The 16,444-nt window shown below is 34.9% G+C and overlaps 1 protein-coding gene across 4 annotated transcripts in view; it reads left to right on the top strand.

The window, feature by feature from the left end:
- Positions 1–16,444, top strand: part of XRN1 (5'-3' exoribonuclease 1) — a 106,848-nt gene that overhangs the window by 50,045 nt on the left and 40,359 nt on the right. For all 4 annotated transcript variants that reach the window (XM_032852396.1, XM_032852395.1, XM_032852398.1 and 1 more), the window contains 5 exons: positions 5,321–5,483; positions 7,752–7,865; positions 9,926–10,024; positions 12,262–12,377; positions 12,895–13,041. In XM_032852396.1, the coding sequence (XP_032708287.1) occupies positions 5,321–5,483; positions 7,752–7,865; positions 9,926–10,024; positions 12,262–12,377; positions 12,895–13,041 (639 nt within the window). The remainder of the gene's footprint in view (positions 1–5,320; positions 5,484–7,751; positions 7,866–9,925; positions 10,025–12,261; positions 12,378–12,894; positions 13,042–16,444) is intronic.

Below are 16,444 nucleotides of genomic sequence, written 5' to 3'. Positions count from 1 at the left end.
GAGGGATTTGAATGTCACAGTAGGTTGTAAGGAGAACACCCTATCCTAGCCCATATATCGTATGAAAACAAATGGCTACTCCTTGAGAGAGCTACACGGAGAACTGATGATACTTCAGTTAAACAGGTTGCTATTGAGGATATAATAGAGTGAAAAGGATTGGGAATTGGAGAAAGAAGACTGAAAGAAAGACATAAGAAAGTACTTTTTGGGTTGCTATGAAGAAGATGATGCATTTAGAAGATAATTTGGAGATAAGTTCCAAAACCTTGTACCTCAAACAAGCAAGAGATGAATCAACCCCAAAAAATGTGGTTACCAAATCATTGGTGATAAACGCCAGTTTATTAATAAATTATTAAAATACAGAATTATTTTTTAAGTACTAACTCACATTTTACATAAGAGAAAGTTAAAGTATAGTTTTGTTTATACTTTAGAAAAGAAGAGATATGTTAAGTATTTTTAAAAATTTAATGCCCCACATCAGTTACCTTAACCCTTGGAATCTGCATTAGAGAGACAAGCCCTAAAACATCTGGCTTTGAAAACCAGTGGGGCTTGTGACCAGGAGAAACAGAGCTGTAGGAAATGGAGATTGTGCTCTTAAAGAGTTCCCACACGGACTCAATTATCCCAGGACTCAGGTAGGGTAAAAGCTGAAATCTGTAAACTGCCTAGACCATATGGGAAGGACATTGATTTGCTAACCTTAGGTAACTATTGGAGGAACAGGGGCCTATTGGAATTCTTTTCAGGGACTGAGGCATTGATAGGTGCCATTTTTGCATTCTTTTTCTACCTTGCAAGTGCCAAAGTTGGCAGGTGCCATTTTTGTATAGTAAAACAACATTATACAGCCTATATAGTAAAATAACACTAATGTTGTATGCCCAAGTGTACTTCAGTTAAAAAAGAAAGAAAGAATACAGACTAGAGGCACCTGGCTAGTCAGTAGAATACATGACTCTAATCTCAAGGTCATGAGTTCAAGCCCCACATTGGGGGTAAAGTTTACTTAAAAATAAATAAAAAATAAATAAATAAACACAGGTGTTTAAAAAGAGAGAAAGAGAATACTGACCACAAGACTGACCCCAAAGCAATAAAAGTGTAAAGTAAAAGCTAAAGTAAATAGAGAGGGATGCATGGGTGGCTCAGTCCATTAAGCCTCTGACTCCATTTTGGCTCAGGTTGTGATCTCAGGGTCCTGGGATCTAGCCCCAGGTCAGGCTCTACACTCAGCCGGGAGGCTGCTTGAGGATTTCCATCTCCCTTTGCCCTTATCCCTTATCCATGTGTGCATTTGCACATACTCTCACTGTCTCAAATAAATAAATTTTTCTTTTAAAAAGTAAATGGAGGAAAGTCTTCCTACCACTTGAAAATTTAAAGCTATTATTCTAAATTACTATTTTAGGTTTTTTTCTAATAGAAAGTTTCTATTGAAGTATACAGAGAAGAGAATATATACAATGCATAAATATTTTACTTGATAGATTTTCACATGCATAACTAGAATATAAGTCAAGAAACAGAGCCAACAGAAGGGCACCTGGATGGCTCAGTCCTTAAGCATCTGCCTTTGGCTCAGACCTTGATCCCAGGGTCCTGGGATCGAGCCCCACATGGGTCTCCCCGGGAGCCTGCTTCTCCGTCTCCCACTCCCCCTGCTTGTGTTCCCTCTCTTGCTGTGACTCTCTCTGTCAAATAAATAAATAAAATCCTTTAAAAAAAAAAAAATAGAACCAACAGAGAAGTTGTCATAATCCTACAAAGCCCCTTATGCCCTCTTCCAGCCATTACCATCTATTTCTCCTCTCCTCCAAATGTAACTATTTTGATTTGTAGCTCTAGAGATTAGTTTTTCCTATTTCGAACTTTGTAAGAATTGATTCATACAGAATGTATTCTTTTTGAACCTGACCTCTGTTGTTCAGTACTGTGATTCTGATATTCATATATTGTTACATATAGTTTAGTTTGTTCATTTTCACTAATGATTACATTACATTGTATGAATATAGTACAATTTATCCATACTTTTGTGGATAGATAGTTGAGTTGTTTGGCGCTTTTAGTGAATACATATATATGCATTACTGTTAGGTACATAATTAAGAGTGGAATTATTGCTTCATAGGATAATGCCTAAGCTCAGCTTGAGTAGATACTACCAAAAAGATTTACAAAGTGATTGTATCAATTTACATTCTTCTAGCAATTTATAAGAATTTATTTTATCTCTACCTTCAGTACTATTGTCTCTTCCATTTTAGCCATTGTAATATAGTGGTATTTCATTTGGCTTAATTTGCATTTCCCCAATGACAGTAAAAGTTGAGCATCCTTTCATATTTGTTGGTCATTTGAATATGCTTCTTTGTGCAATGCCTGTTCATATATTTTGCCCTTTTTCTGAGTCGATTACCAGTCTTATATTAATTTTGTTTTGTTTTTTTAAGATTTATGTACTTATTTATTTTAGAGAGAGCAAGAGCATGAGCACAAATACAAACATGGGGGAGGGTTGGAGGGAGATGGAGAAACAGACTGCTTGTGCTGAGCAGGAGGCTGACTCAGAGCTCAGTCCCAGGACTTGGGGATTGTGACCTGAGCTGAAGGCAGATGCTTAACCCACTGAGCCACCCAGGTGCCCCAGAGTCTCTTATTTATAATTTTCATGTGATGTTATTCTCAATTTCAGAGAAAAGCCTTAAATGATTCATTATTAAATATAATGATTGCCATAAAGTGTTTTTTTTGTTAAGATTTTATTTATTTATTTGACAGAGATCACAAGTAGGCAGAGAGGCAGGCAGAGAGAGTGGAAGAAGCAGGCTCCCCACTGAGCAGAGAGCCCGATGGGGGGCTCGATCCCAGGACTCCGGGATCATGACCCGAGCCGAAGGCAGAGGCCCTAACCCACTGAGCCACCCAGGCACCCATAGAGTGTTTTTATTTAATCGATATTCTTTATCAGATAAAGAAAATTTCCTTCTATTCCTAGTTGGTTGAGAGTTTTTATCATTAATTAGTACTGATTTTGTCAGGTTTTTTTCCTACATCTGTCAAAACGACCATATGACTTTTCTTTTAATCTGGTGAATTACGTTGATTGAATTTCAAATATAAATCTATCCCTGAATTCCTGGAGTAAATCCTATTAGACCATGACATATTTTCCTTTTTATATGTAATTGGATTAGATTTGTTACATTTTGTTTAGAATTTGTGCTTTTATTTTTATATTATTTTATTTTTATAGAGAAAGATTAGCAAATAATTTTCCTTTCTTGGGATATCCTTGTCATATTGATAGCAAGATTACTGGCTAAATAAATTTTGAGTAAAATTAGTAGGTTTTCCCACTGGATTTTTAGAAAATGGTAGCAGAGGACACCTGGGTGGCTCAGTTAAGCGTCTGCCTTTGGCCTAGGTCATGATCCCAGAGTCCTGGGATTGAGTCCCACATCAGGCTCCTAGCTCAGTAAGGAGACTGTTTCTCCCTCTGCTTGCCACTCCACCTGCTTGTGCTCTCTCTCTTTCTTTAACAAATAAATAAATCTTAAAAAAAAAAAAAAAAGAAAGAAAGAAAAAGCAGAATGCTCCATTTCAAAAATTTGTTGGAAGACTTCTGTTTCTTTTTTTTAAGATGGCGTGACTTATTTCAGACCAAGGCTACCATTGAGAACAACAACATATATCTATCAGCTGCTATGGAAAAAAATATATACATGTGTGTTATATATAATAATGTCATTCATCTGTATACTCTATATATCTATAGTATATATTATATAATAAATTTATTTATATAAAACACAAATACAAAAATTTAAATTATGATATAATGAGCTGAGCAGATGGTCTGAATAGTAATATAGGGATACTGAAAATTCAGTCAGTGAGGGGTTACTGAGTGGCTTAGTTGAAAAAAAAAAAAAAGAAAATTCAATCAGCTAGAAGATGAAGCTGAGGGATTCATTCCCTCAGCACACAGTACAAAAGCATGAAGAGATGAAAAGAGTATAGTCAGAATTTCTAATATTTCTCAAATAGGAGTTCTAGGAAGAGCAAATGGAAAGGAGATAGGAAAATATCCTTGGATGAAGAATAATTTTATCTTTAGATCAGAGGTCAGCAAATTTTTTCTGTAAAGGCCAGATAGTAGATATCTTGGGCTTCGTAGACTTTACAGTGTTTGTCACAACTACTCAACTATGCTATTGGAACACAAAAGCCATCATAGACAGCAAATAAATTGATGACTGTGTTTCAGTAAAATTTTATTTACAAGAACTGGAGTCAGTCTAGATTTGTCTCATGACCGTAGTTTGCTGACCTATACTTGAGATTGAAAAGGCCCTCTGGGGGCACCTGGGTAGCTCAGTGGATTAAAGCCTCTGCCTTTGGCTCAGGTCATGATCCCAGGGTCCTGGGATCGAGCCCCACATCAGGCTCTCTGCTCAGTAGGGAGCCTGCTTCCTCCTGCCTCTCTGCCTGCTTGTGATCTCTGTCTGTCAAATAAATAAATAAAATCTTAAAAAAAAAAAAAGAAAGAAAGAAAAGGACTACTGAATGCCCCTGTTAACCTCTTTTTGTCTTTCTGGATTCACCTATTCTGTATGTTTTGCAGAAATGGAATCCTATATAATATATGGCCTTTTGTGTTTAACTTCTTACATTTTAACATATTTTTAGGTTCATATACATTGTAACATATATCAGTACTTCTTTCTTTCAATGGCCAAATATTTTATTTTATGGATATACTGCCTTTTGTTTATTCATCCATCTATTGGAGGACTTTTGAGTTCTTTCTGCCTTTTTGCTATTGTGAGTAATGCTGCTATGCACATTCATTTATAAATATTTGTTTGAGTACCTTTCCAGTTTTTGGGTATATACCTAGAAGTGGAATTTGTAGACTTTTTGAAGAACTGCTAAATGGTTTTTCACAGTGAGTGTACCATTTTTGCATTCCCACCAACAATGTACAAGTGTTTCAATTTCTCCACATCTTTTCCAATACTTGGTATTTTCACTTTTTTTTGTTATCCCCATCCTAGTGATTATGACACACAAGAATTTCTTAAACAAGTTCTCCTTTAATCACACAGACATTGGGAGAAGTATCCATAGAGTAAAAAACTAGTGCAAAAAAACCTTAAGTTAGGTACTCAGAACTGCTAGCATATTTATTTAAATTTTATTTAAACATTTGATTATGAGTTGGAAGTTTGATTATCACCCTAGAATATATACATACTCAACATACTCATACATATCTACGTTTCTTTTTTATTCTTTCTTTTAGCTACCTAAGAAGAAAAGGAATAATAATAAATGAAACATCCGCAGTTGTATATGCTCAGTTACTCACAGGTCGTAAATATCAAATAAATCAAAATGGCGAAGTCCGTCTAGAGAAACAATGGTCGAAACAAGTTCTTCCTTTTGTTTATCAAACTATTGTAAAGGTAAGTCTCCATCAAATCTCAATTGTATCTAAATGTGCACTACTCCCACTGTATAAAGAAAAAAACTATATCGTATTTAATATTTATTTATAAATAGAAAACTAATGCAGCAATGCATTATGGAGATTATGATTTAATATCATTTGAAAAAACTGTATTTATGTATAATTGACTATTTGGTTTCAAAGTGTACAAAATGATTCAGTATTTGTATACACTGCCAAATGATCACCAATATAAGTCTTATTACCATCTATCACCATACAAAGTTACAGAATTTTTTTCTTATGATGAGAACTTTGAAGATTTACTGTTTTACAGCTTTCAAATACGCAGTACATTATTACTGACTAAAGTCGCCATGCTATACGTTACATCCCCATGATTTATTTATTGTGTAACTAATACCCCTTAAATATTAGTGTAACTAGTACTAGTATAACTAGTACCCCTTAAGCCCCTTCATGCATTTTATCCATCTCCCCAAACCCCTTCTGTCTGGCAGCCACCAGTCATTTCTCTGTATCTGTTAGTTGTGTTGTGTTTTATTTGTTTGTTTTGTTTTTTTAAATTGCATATTAACTGAAGTCATGTATTTGTTTTTCTCTCTCTTCATTAGCATAATACCCTCATGTCCATCCATGTTGCAAATGGCAAGATCTTCATTATTTTTTATGACTGAGTAATAACCGTGTGTGTGTGTGTGTGTGTGTGTGTGTGTGTGTGTGTGTGTCTGTGTGTCTATGTAGAGGGAGAGAGAGAGACCCCCATATATACATGGGGGTAGGATATGCCTGCCAGCTTTAGTAGAGCACACTTGCCAATGCTAGCAAAGTAAAGGAAGAACACAAAAAATGGCACCTGCCAGCACTTCTGTGTCCAGAGAAAGTCCCAACAGTCCCCTGTCCCTCTGACAGAAACTTTACAATTAGCAAATTAATGTTTTCCCCATATGGTCTAGGCACTTTCAAACCACTGCTTTTACCCTGGATCTCAGGGCTAGTAAGTCTGCACACAAGCCCTTTAAAAGCAGAATCTCCATTCCCTGCAGCCTTTTGGGTCTCCTAGACATAAGCCCCATTTGTTTTCAAAGCCAGATTTTTTGGCAGCCTGTCTCGCCAGTGCAGTTTCCAAGGGTTGGGGTGCCTGATACGGAACACATACCCCTTGCTCCTCAAGAAGGAGATCTCTCCTGATTGTGGGTCTCCACATCAGGGGTGGGGTTTTTGGCGATAGTATGTCTGCCTCTCCTACCCAAATCAATCTGTACCTTTTAATCTTTTGTTGTGGAGTTGCTGCTCAACTAGTTTTTAGGTCTCTTTAAGAGGGAACTAATTGTTCCATATGTAGCTGAAGATTTGGTGTGTCCATGGGAGGAGAGGCATTCAGGATCTTCCTGTGCTGCCATCTTGAACCGTCTTGAACCACCACAAAAACTGTAGTCTTTGAAAGGGTTGTTATATGCTCACTCTGTGTATGATTAGGAAACTTGTCTTTTTTACTTATTTATTTTTTAAACTTAATCTCTAATGAAAAAGCCTAGCATTAGCTTAACAGCCTACAGTTTTAGATTTTTATTCTCCAAAAAATGCCTGAAATAAATTAGTAAATAAATAAATAAAAGTATTTGCTTTTGTATTGGTAATTTTGGGTGTGATAACAAGACAAAAAAATTTTTTTTAATATTTATTTATTTATTAGACAGAGAGAGACACAGTGAGAGAGGGAAGACAAGTGGGAAGACTGGGAGAGGGAGAAGCAGGCTTCCTGCCAAGCAGGGAGCTGGATGTGGGACTCGATTCCAGGACACTGGGATCATGACCTGAGCTGAAGGCAGTTGCTTAACAACTGAGCCACCCAGGCGCCTGAGACAAAATTTTTTTAAAGCATGTACTAATCCTGTAATTTTGAGAAACAGTATAGTGTAGGATTAAGAGCGCAGACTGCCTGAGTTGACTTTTTAGCTGTATGATCTTGGGTGACATTTCACCCCCTTTTGGTGCCTTAGTTTCCCCATGTGTAAAGTGAGGCTAATAATGATCTGTGCTATACAGGGTTGTCTTGAGGATGAAATTAACTAATGTACGAAATACCTAGAAAAATGGCATGTAAAGTCAATACATTTTAGCTGCCAGTATTGTTATGTAGAAAATCTACATTTTGCATTTGCAGACATCATAGTAATAACCCCATAGGAAGAAAAATTTGATGTCCAATCCATAGGACTTTTGACTGTGATAATTTACTTTTATATTTCATTCTGTATAGGACATCCGAGCTTTTGACTCCCGTTTCTCCAATATCAAAACATTGGATGACTTGTTTCCTCCTAGAAGTACGGTCTTTATGCTGGGAACCCCCTATTATGGCTGCACTGGAGAAGTTAGTTCCTGTTATTGTTACTAATTAAATTTCTTTCTAGTTCTAAGTGATAGTTATTTAACTTCTCTTCATTTAGGTATAAAATAAAATGTAATACTAAAGGGGAAAAATTCATATGTCTAACTTATGAACACAGTATTTGACTATATGTCTTTAATCTTGAGCAGGTTGGGGTTAAGAGGCAGAGGAGAAAGAATTCAAATCTTAATCTCTTATTTAGCAGGTTTATTCATTATGGTAGTGGATGAATCAGTTATGAAATTATTTTAGTTGTATTGGGTTGATGAACTTGTAAATGTGTTGATGTTTGAGGAACTCCAGTTCTCATGGAAAAAGATACATGTAAATATGAAATGGAAGAATGCAAAGAAGAATCTGTGGGGACAGATTAGAATTGAAGGTATTAATGTGAATTTATGATTTTAAAAATATGTACGTGTATTTACACATATGTATATGGGCACATGTATATAGATATATATGTATATTTGTATGTGTGTGAATGCATATATGCCTGTACATACATGTATTTTCTAGCTGTATTTGCTCAAAAGGTTAAGAAACAAAGATAATCTAGTAACAATGAATACATATAATCTCCAGGTTTGACCTCTAATAATACACCCCACTGAAAGCTTTTCAAAGAAATAGCCCATTATTAGGCTGGGGCAGGGTAGGTAAAAGATAAGCTTTTTACTTTACATTTTCTAGAACCACCGGTTAGGCCAGAAAATAAGGAAGTGCTCAAAAGAGTGATGGGACCATATCACATAAACACAGAAACCGGGTCAAAGGCGCTCCTACCAAACTGCCCAAATCTGGGATAGTTTGAGTACCAAAATAATAAAGTACACTAGTGGATTATAAACCATTGGGCGGGGGGGGGGGGGATAGGAATTAATGATTCCACAGTGATGATAAGTAAATAGGGAACAGAAGGGCCCTTGTTTATAGTATCATGTCAAAGGTAAATGGAGAGTGTGCTAGAGTTGGAAAACCATTTTATAAGCATTACAATAAAGATTGAATCAAGTAACAATCTCCATTGGAAACTAAATCTAGGGGGAGTTTTTTATCTGAGTAGGCTATTTTCATGGCCTTAGAAATGTCTTCCCATAGACCATTAATTAGTTATAAGAGAAAAAAAACCTAATTGGACAGTGAAGAAATTGAGCAATATCATGCACCTCCGTATGTGATACCAAGGTATTAAAAAGGACACATCACCCATGCACTATTCTAGCTGAGAATATATGAGTTTAACTTAATCGTAAGGAAGCATCAGACAAATCCAAAATGAGGCACTTTTGTTTTTAAAGGCAGGATGAAGAGGGAAGAATGACCTTATTCTTCAAAAATGTCAATGTTATAAAAGACAAAGACTTTGGATATAGTCTAGATTTAAGTTGGCTAGGGGGTATGATAACTAAATGTAATGTCTGATCCTAGCCTGAATTCTGTAGTAGAGGGAGAAAAGGGTTTTCTTTATTATAATATAGGAAAAATCTGGGACCATCCGCGACAAAACTGGAATATGGACCTGATTGAACTATTTTATCAATGTAAATGAGTGTATTTAGTAACTGTACTGTGGTTATATAGTAAAATATCCTTCTTCTTAGGCTGTATGCACCAAAATATTAAAGGGTAAAGGACATGATATATGTAATATACCCTCAAAAAGTTTAAAAAAAATAATTATGTATATGCATAGAGTACAAATGTTAAAGCAGATTGAGTAAAATGTTAATATCTAGGTAAATGTTTTATAAGTGATCTTTGACTTGTTTTTATGTTTGCAGCTTTTTGATAATTTAAAGTTATTTGCAAATAAAAAGTTAGTTTAAAGGAAAAAAACTGGCTAACAGCTATTAAAGCAATGTGTATTGGCTCAAATTTATAATATAATCACATTCATTTATGAATTCTAAGAGAATCTCCAGTATCCAACTTTACTGTCTTGCTGTATTTCAGAAATAAACATTGTTCAAATAAGTAGAAAAGTAAATAAAATGTGGTGAAAGAGACTAAAACATTTTGATTTTCTTTTTCCCTCCAAGGTTCAGGATTCAGGGGATGTGATTACAGAAGGTAGGATTCGTGTGATTTTCAGCATTCCATGTGAACCCAATCTTGATGCTTTAATACAGAACCAGCATGTGAGTACCATAGTCCATATTGCTTAATTTAGAACTGATTAACTTTTCTAAGTGTTAGAAGCATATTTTTACCACCTCCTCTGAAATATTATAAATACTTTATTTAGTACTGATTAAATTCTCTCACAGTTATGTCTAGAACTTAAAAATGAGTGTGGGGAATCTGTTTTTAAACTTCATGCAAATGTTCAGGGGGAAAAATATCACTGAAATCTCATTATTAATCTGTAACAGTTTTTATGGGTTCATGTTCAAGCTCAAGAAGGGGCACGTGTCTTAGCCTACCCTCTGGGAATAGGCTTAGATTTTTTTATTTAAATAAACTTTTCATAATCAAAGCCTACGTTTTTAGTTACAAGTAGTGGCCTTTTTGCAATAGAAGCTAAAGATGAACAATCACTAGAAAAAAATGGGAAACTGCATTTAAATTCACAGCATCCTTTTTTAGGACCTTTTTCCTCCAAAGATGTTCACTGGCCTCCTTTTATTTTTCCCTGTTTCAATAGGAGGAGGATTCTGATATCTGTTGTATATTCTTACTGATTGATTAGATAATTACTTCAGCTGAAATTAATTCACAATCAGCCAGCTATTGATACTTACACTTTTATTTCTCTAATAGTAAATTCTAAAGCTTTTTATCCTGTAAATGAACTGAGGGCATTGAACATCAGCATATACTTGAAGAAACTTCATGGAAGGCAGAAAAGTCTCCAAATTCTTACCATCAGGCATCTTTTGGAGAAAGGATTCAGAAAGCACAGTCAGGAAACCAGTAGAGTGTGTCCTGCTTGATAAAGATGCTGGAGCTCTCTGTTCTGGGAGTCAGTGGAGGGAAAAAATTATTTATGTTCCTTTATCCCTAGCTTTTTCTAGATCTGAAAGAGCCTGCCCACCTTTGAAGTACAGTGTTGCTAGGCATGCCTTCTCCTCTATGCTTTTTTTCTTTACATACCTTATTAATTTTTACTCATCTTTTTTCTCTACCCCAATGTTCTCTGCTTTTTATTTTACATTTTCTAGAATATTTGTGATGATCTTCATCAATTTTAATTATATCATAATTAAATATTTCTCAACAATACCATTGGTATTTTGGATAGGACAATTCCTGTATAAAATAGGACTGTCCAGTATATGATAGTGTAGTTGGCATCTTTGTCCCCTGGAGACTAAGAGGTAGTGGCCCATGCCAGTAACTGAATGATGTGGCCCTATACATTTCCAGATGCTTATTAGAAAAATAAGTAATACTACCTATGATAAGAGAACTACTACCTTAAGTCCTCCTATCTGTTCTGGAAAGTGTATTTGAATTGTCTATATTATTTCTAATCCTAATAATGCTCTTGATGGAAAAACTGTATTGCATTCTTTACCCAGGATATTAACATATTTTAATAATGAATTTATATATTCCATGCACCAAAAAAAATTTATCTGTTTGGGGGTTATTGTAGACATAAAATATGCATTAAATTCATAAGTGTTTATTATATTTATACACATTCATATGAATATAGTACAGGAAATCCATATAAAATAAGTATGTGTTATTATTATGTATATTATGTCAAGATTATATGGTAGCTTACCTTTTTTGGTACTGGATTTGTAATTTGTTTCCTGATTAATTTAAAAATTATATGATCTGATACCTTTTTTTAATCTTAGTTTCTTCCCTTATGTACATAAATTTAGGTTATATTTCTTTGTATTAACTATAAGCCTATATATACTTCTTACTTTCATATCATAGTAAATATAATGAAGAACATTTTTAATTGTGCTCAGTAGCAACTGTTTTGATGACATACTCATGTTTTAGTTCAATGTTAATAATTATCAAGGCCTCATTATGTCCCAGTGCTTTACTAGTCCCTACTTGGAATATGAAAATTAATGTTTAAAAAATAGCTCTTGTCTGCAGAGTTCGCCATTTAGACTTAGAGTAGACTTTATTTCTTGAGACAGTTTCACAAATTGTATATTTCCTCCCCCTTTCATCCATCCTTGGGAATTCTGTCCTTTAAGGAGAGAGAGGAGCAGAAAAATTCTGCCTACAGATCCTTTCAAAAAAATAAAAAGGGAAATGGATCACTTACTTTTGAGAATCCTTATATTGCCACATTCCAATGGTTAGTGATGTCTTGATTATCTCCAGATTTTAAAGGTAAAGAAATAACATTTGATGCTTTGTGTTTCCATAATTGACCTTTTTGTTTTTATATTTGAAGAAATATTCTATAAAGTACAACCCAGGATATGTGTTGGCCAGTCGCCTTGGAGTGAGTGGATACCTTGTTTCAAGGTTTACAGGAAGTATTTTTATTGGAAGAGGATCTAGGAGAAAGTAAGTTTATGTTAGAGAAATTTACTTAAAGTGGCAGAAAAAATTAAATGATAAAGATAAACTGGTTAATACTTTAGTATTTATTTTCTTTTATTAATTGCTCTGAATTTTCTTTAAAAATTATGCATAAATTCCTCTGATGGTGAATTTCATCTAAATGGCACATGTTTTAGGTGTTTGGAAAGACAGTTCTTATTTTTAGCAGCTAACAAATTGAACCTTGAAAAAAGGTATCAGAAGGTGTGTGTGAATCTCAATAATATATTTCCCTGCATTTTCTTATCTCATTCTCTTCTCTAGTTATATAATCTATTTATATGATTTGTTAACTTGGGTTTTAAAGCCTTTCCTCTAGTCTTTCAATAACTGCTACTTTGGAAATAACCATGAAAACTATAGAAGAACAATCAAAATTAAGTTTTTCTAAGAATTGAAAGCAAAACTTTGTATTCTTTGAACAAAATTTTAAAACGTGTGTGTGTGTGTGTGTGTGTGTGTGTGTGTGATTTAAATTCAGCCCTCATGGAGACCATAAAGCAAATGTGGGTTTGAATCTCAAATTCAACAAAAAAAATGAGGAGGTACCTGGCTATACTAAGAAAGTTGGAAGTGAGTGGATGTATTCATCTGCAGCAGAACAACTTCTCGCAGAGTACTTAGAGAGGTAAGTGCCTAATAAGATCCTACTAAGCATCCAAAAATGTGGGAATGTAGTAACTATTTTACTTTGCTGATACCAATTTTAGACCAAAAAATGTTTCCTTTGGTAAAATGTGATGTATTACATAAAAACTTAATTTTGTATCATGGAGCATCATAGCTATTCACAAAAAGAAAATAGAAAAATACTGTATATTATTAAAAATGAAAAAGGATGATGAGAATTGGCCTTTTATTTTTTTTAATTTTTAAATTTTTTAAAATTTTTGTTTTGTTTTAAGTAATCTCTATACCTAACGTGGGGCTCAAACCTACAACCCTGAGATCCAGAGTTGCGCTCTCCACCAACTAAGACACTCAGGTGCCCTTTAGCCTCCTTTTACTGAAAATTTTCCTTAACTCGCTATCATAAATTATTCAGTACTTTGCATGTCTGTGTTAGTAGTAAGAGAATTGGTATGGAAAAACAAAGCAACTCTTCACACAGTGGATTTTCTGAGTCTTAAAACTCCAACCAGATAATAGATTACTGTCCTAAAATTATTGAATCTTATGCTGAAATGATCTAAGAAATCAATAAATCTCAGCTCCTCATTTAAAAATGAGAAAACTGTGTACTGAGATTAACTGAGTTACTCAGTGACAAAGATTTATAGGGAAACGTTTACTTCTCATTCATAATTGAATGTTCATTCCTTTGTTCTACTGGTTTCTAACCCTGTATTTGAGGATCATCTTAGTTTACTAGGGCTGCCATAACAAAGTAGCACAAACTGGATGGCTTAAAACAACAGAAATTCATTGTCTCACAATTCTGGAGACCAGAAGTCCAAAACAAAGGTGTTTGGTAGGACCATGCTTCCTCTGAAGATGGTAGGAAAGGAACCATTCCATGCCTCTTTGCTAGCTTCTTGTAGCCTCACACATTTGTTCTTAACTCCAGGCCTCCATCTTCACATGTGTTGTCCCTGTACGTCTTCACATTATCTTTTCCTCTGTTAATGCCTGTTTTGGTGTCCCAGATTTCCTCTTTTCATAAAGACACAGCCATGTTAGATTAGGCCCACCCTAAAGGCCTCATTTTTATTTTATAATCTCAAAAAAACCCTTATTTTCAAATAAAGTCACATTCTGAAGGTAGTAGGAGTGGGACTTCAATCTGTCTTTTTGGGGAAGGAACATGACTCAATCTTGTGTTATCATCTGAAAATTTATTTCTTCACTTCCATATTTCTTTTTTTTTTTCACTTCCATATTTCTTTAAAATGTTGTATTTACCCTACCTTTTCATGATTTTTCAACTTGACATATGCATTGATTTTGTACATTGAAAGATGAAGCTTTAGCTCTCTTCTACTACCTTCCCTTTCTATTTCCTCACCTTCCTGCACGTGTGCGTGTGTGTGTGTGTGTGTGTGTGTATTACCCCTTTCATTATAGTTGTATTAAATCTGTATTTAAGGTTTATTTGATTGAGATAATGTAAATGGTCACAGGTGGACCTTGTAGATTAATATGGTTGCATGTCCTTTCTGGTACACATTTTTGTTTTCCCCATCTTTTTTATCATTTGCTTATTGTCTATATTCACATAACTAATTCAACCCTAAACTCTTTGTCATAGCTGGAAGACTTTGTATGGTCAAACAGATCAGGAGATCTCTCAGTTCCGTTTTTTCGTATAGACTTCCTCCTTGAAACCTTCTATCTTCCTGCTTCGATGTAAACTAATTATTTTCTAGAGCTATCACACAGCTGTCATTCTAGGGTTTCTCTCTACTGTTATCCTAGGAATTCCCTTCACCATTCTGCCTTACAGGATTCCTTTATTTCCTGGCTTTCATACCTTTTTCTGTTTTATGTCTCCAGTTTGATGGAGCACTTACTCCAACAGTTTCCTAAGAGAGCTTGTGTGTCTGGAAATGTCTTTATTTTTCCCTGACTAGACTTGATTGATAGCTGGCCTGGGTGTAAAATCCTAGATTAGAGAAGTTTTTCCTCAGAATTTGAGAAGTACTACTCTCTTCTCTTTTTGTTTCCTTTGCTGGTAAGAAGTCCTATGCCATTGTGATTCTGAACCTTTATGTGTGTTCTGTTTTCATTTTCAGAAATCTTCTCAGAATCTTCCCTTTACCAGTGCTGTTTTAATAATGTGATGATGTGTGCCTTGGTATGAGTATTCTTTCCTTTGGCTGTTGAGTCATTTCACACTTAAAACTGATGCCCTTCCATTATGAGATAATTCCTTATATTATTTCTTTGATAATTTCCTCCTCTCTTTTTTTCTGTTCTTTCTGAGACTTCTGTTAGATGATAGACCTCTGGATTAATCCTCTTAATTTTCTTATCTCTTCTCACCCATTTTCTATATTGTTATACTTCTGTTCTACTCTGTGGGAGATTTCTTCAACTTTATCTCCTATCATTTGTATTTTTATTTGATTTAATCATTTTTAATTTCTCAAAGTGTGTCCTTATCCTCTGACATTCGTTTTCTATAGTGTCTTTTTCTCTTAAGATGATATTTCTCATTTTTCTTGTCTTCTCTGTATTTTCTATTTTCTCCAAATTGCTCTTTTTTTTTTTCTGTTTGATTTGATTGCACCTTTCATATTAAAGATTTTTTTTTTAACTTGTCTGGTGCTTCTTTGATGTCTAATTATATTTAAGAATGAGGCACTAAAAAGCAGATTGGAAATTTAGTGTGCTTTGGTGGGGCTTGTCAGTTGGGACTTTGCTATTTTCACAGAGGCCCTCCAAATATCACTACTTATGTGTGTATATTTTCTCTCAGGCTGGCTCCTCCAGCTTTTTCCTTGGAGAACAGATGTGAGGAACAAAACTGACTTCCAGTGTTTTGGTTATTAACTGGGAAAAAGGGATCTTATTATGGAATGGATACTATGAAATCCCTCCAAACCTCCCTTTAAAGGACTTATTTCTATGGCAGCTAGAATGCTGTTGTCAGACAGCCCTCAGCTATGAGCTCTCTTCAGGAATTGCCTTACAGAAGAGAACTGCCTCACCTAAAGTTATGTCCCCATCCCACAACAGCCATAGATCCAACACCTGATCTACAAGGAGGTGTGTAAGACCCAGCAGACCTGATTGCCCTAGTTCAGGATAATTCTGAAGGACCATCCTATTTTGAGATCTCTGTAGAACTGACCAAGGAGTTCATTAATAGTGGATGACAGCCCAGCTTTTCCCTCGGCCCAGTTCTGCTTCCTTCCCTTTTTCCTTCCCTTCTACATGTGTTGATTCCACAAAGCCCTCTGATAAACTTCCTTCTTGCTTATTTTCATCTCAAGAGTGTGCTTCCTAAAGAAGTTACACTTCCTAGCCTGCTTTCTAGCAACACATTATGTAGTAGTTACAGTTTCGTCAATTCCCTATCATCTCTTTAT

The sequence above is a fragment of the Lontra canadensis genome, unplaced genomic scaffold, assembly GCF_010015895.1.
Source record: "Lontra canadensis isolate GAN:19392208 unplaced genomic scaffold, GSC_riverotter_1.0 scaffold6, whole genome shotgun sequence".
NCBI lineage: Eukaryota > Metazoa > Chordata > Mammalia > Carnivora > Mustelidae > Lontra > Lontra canadensis.
Note: the sequence above shows the minus strand (reverse complement) of the source record. Positions and strands in the feature narration are given on the sequence as shown.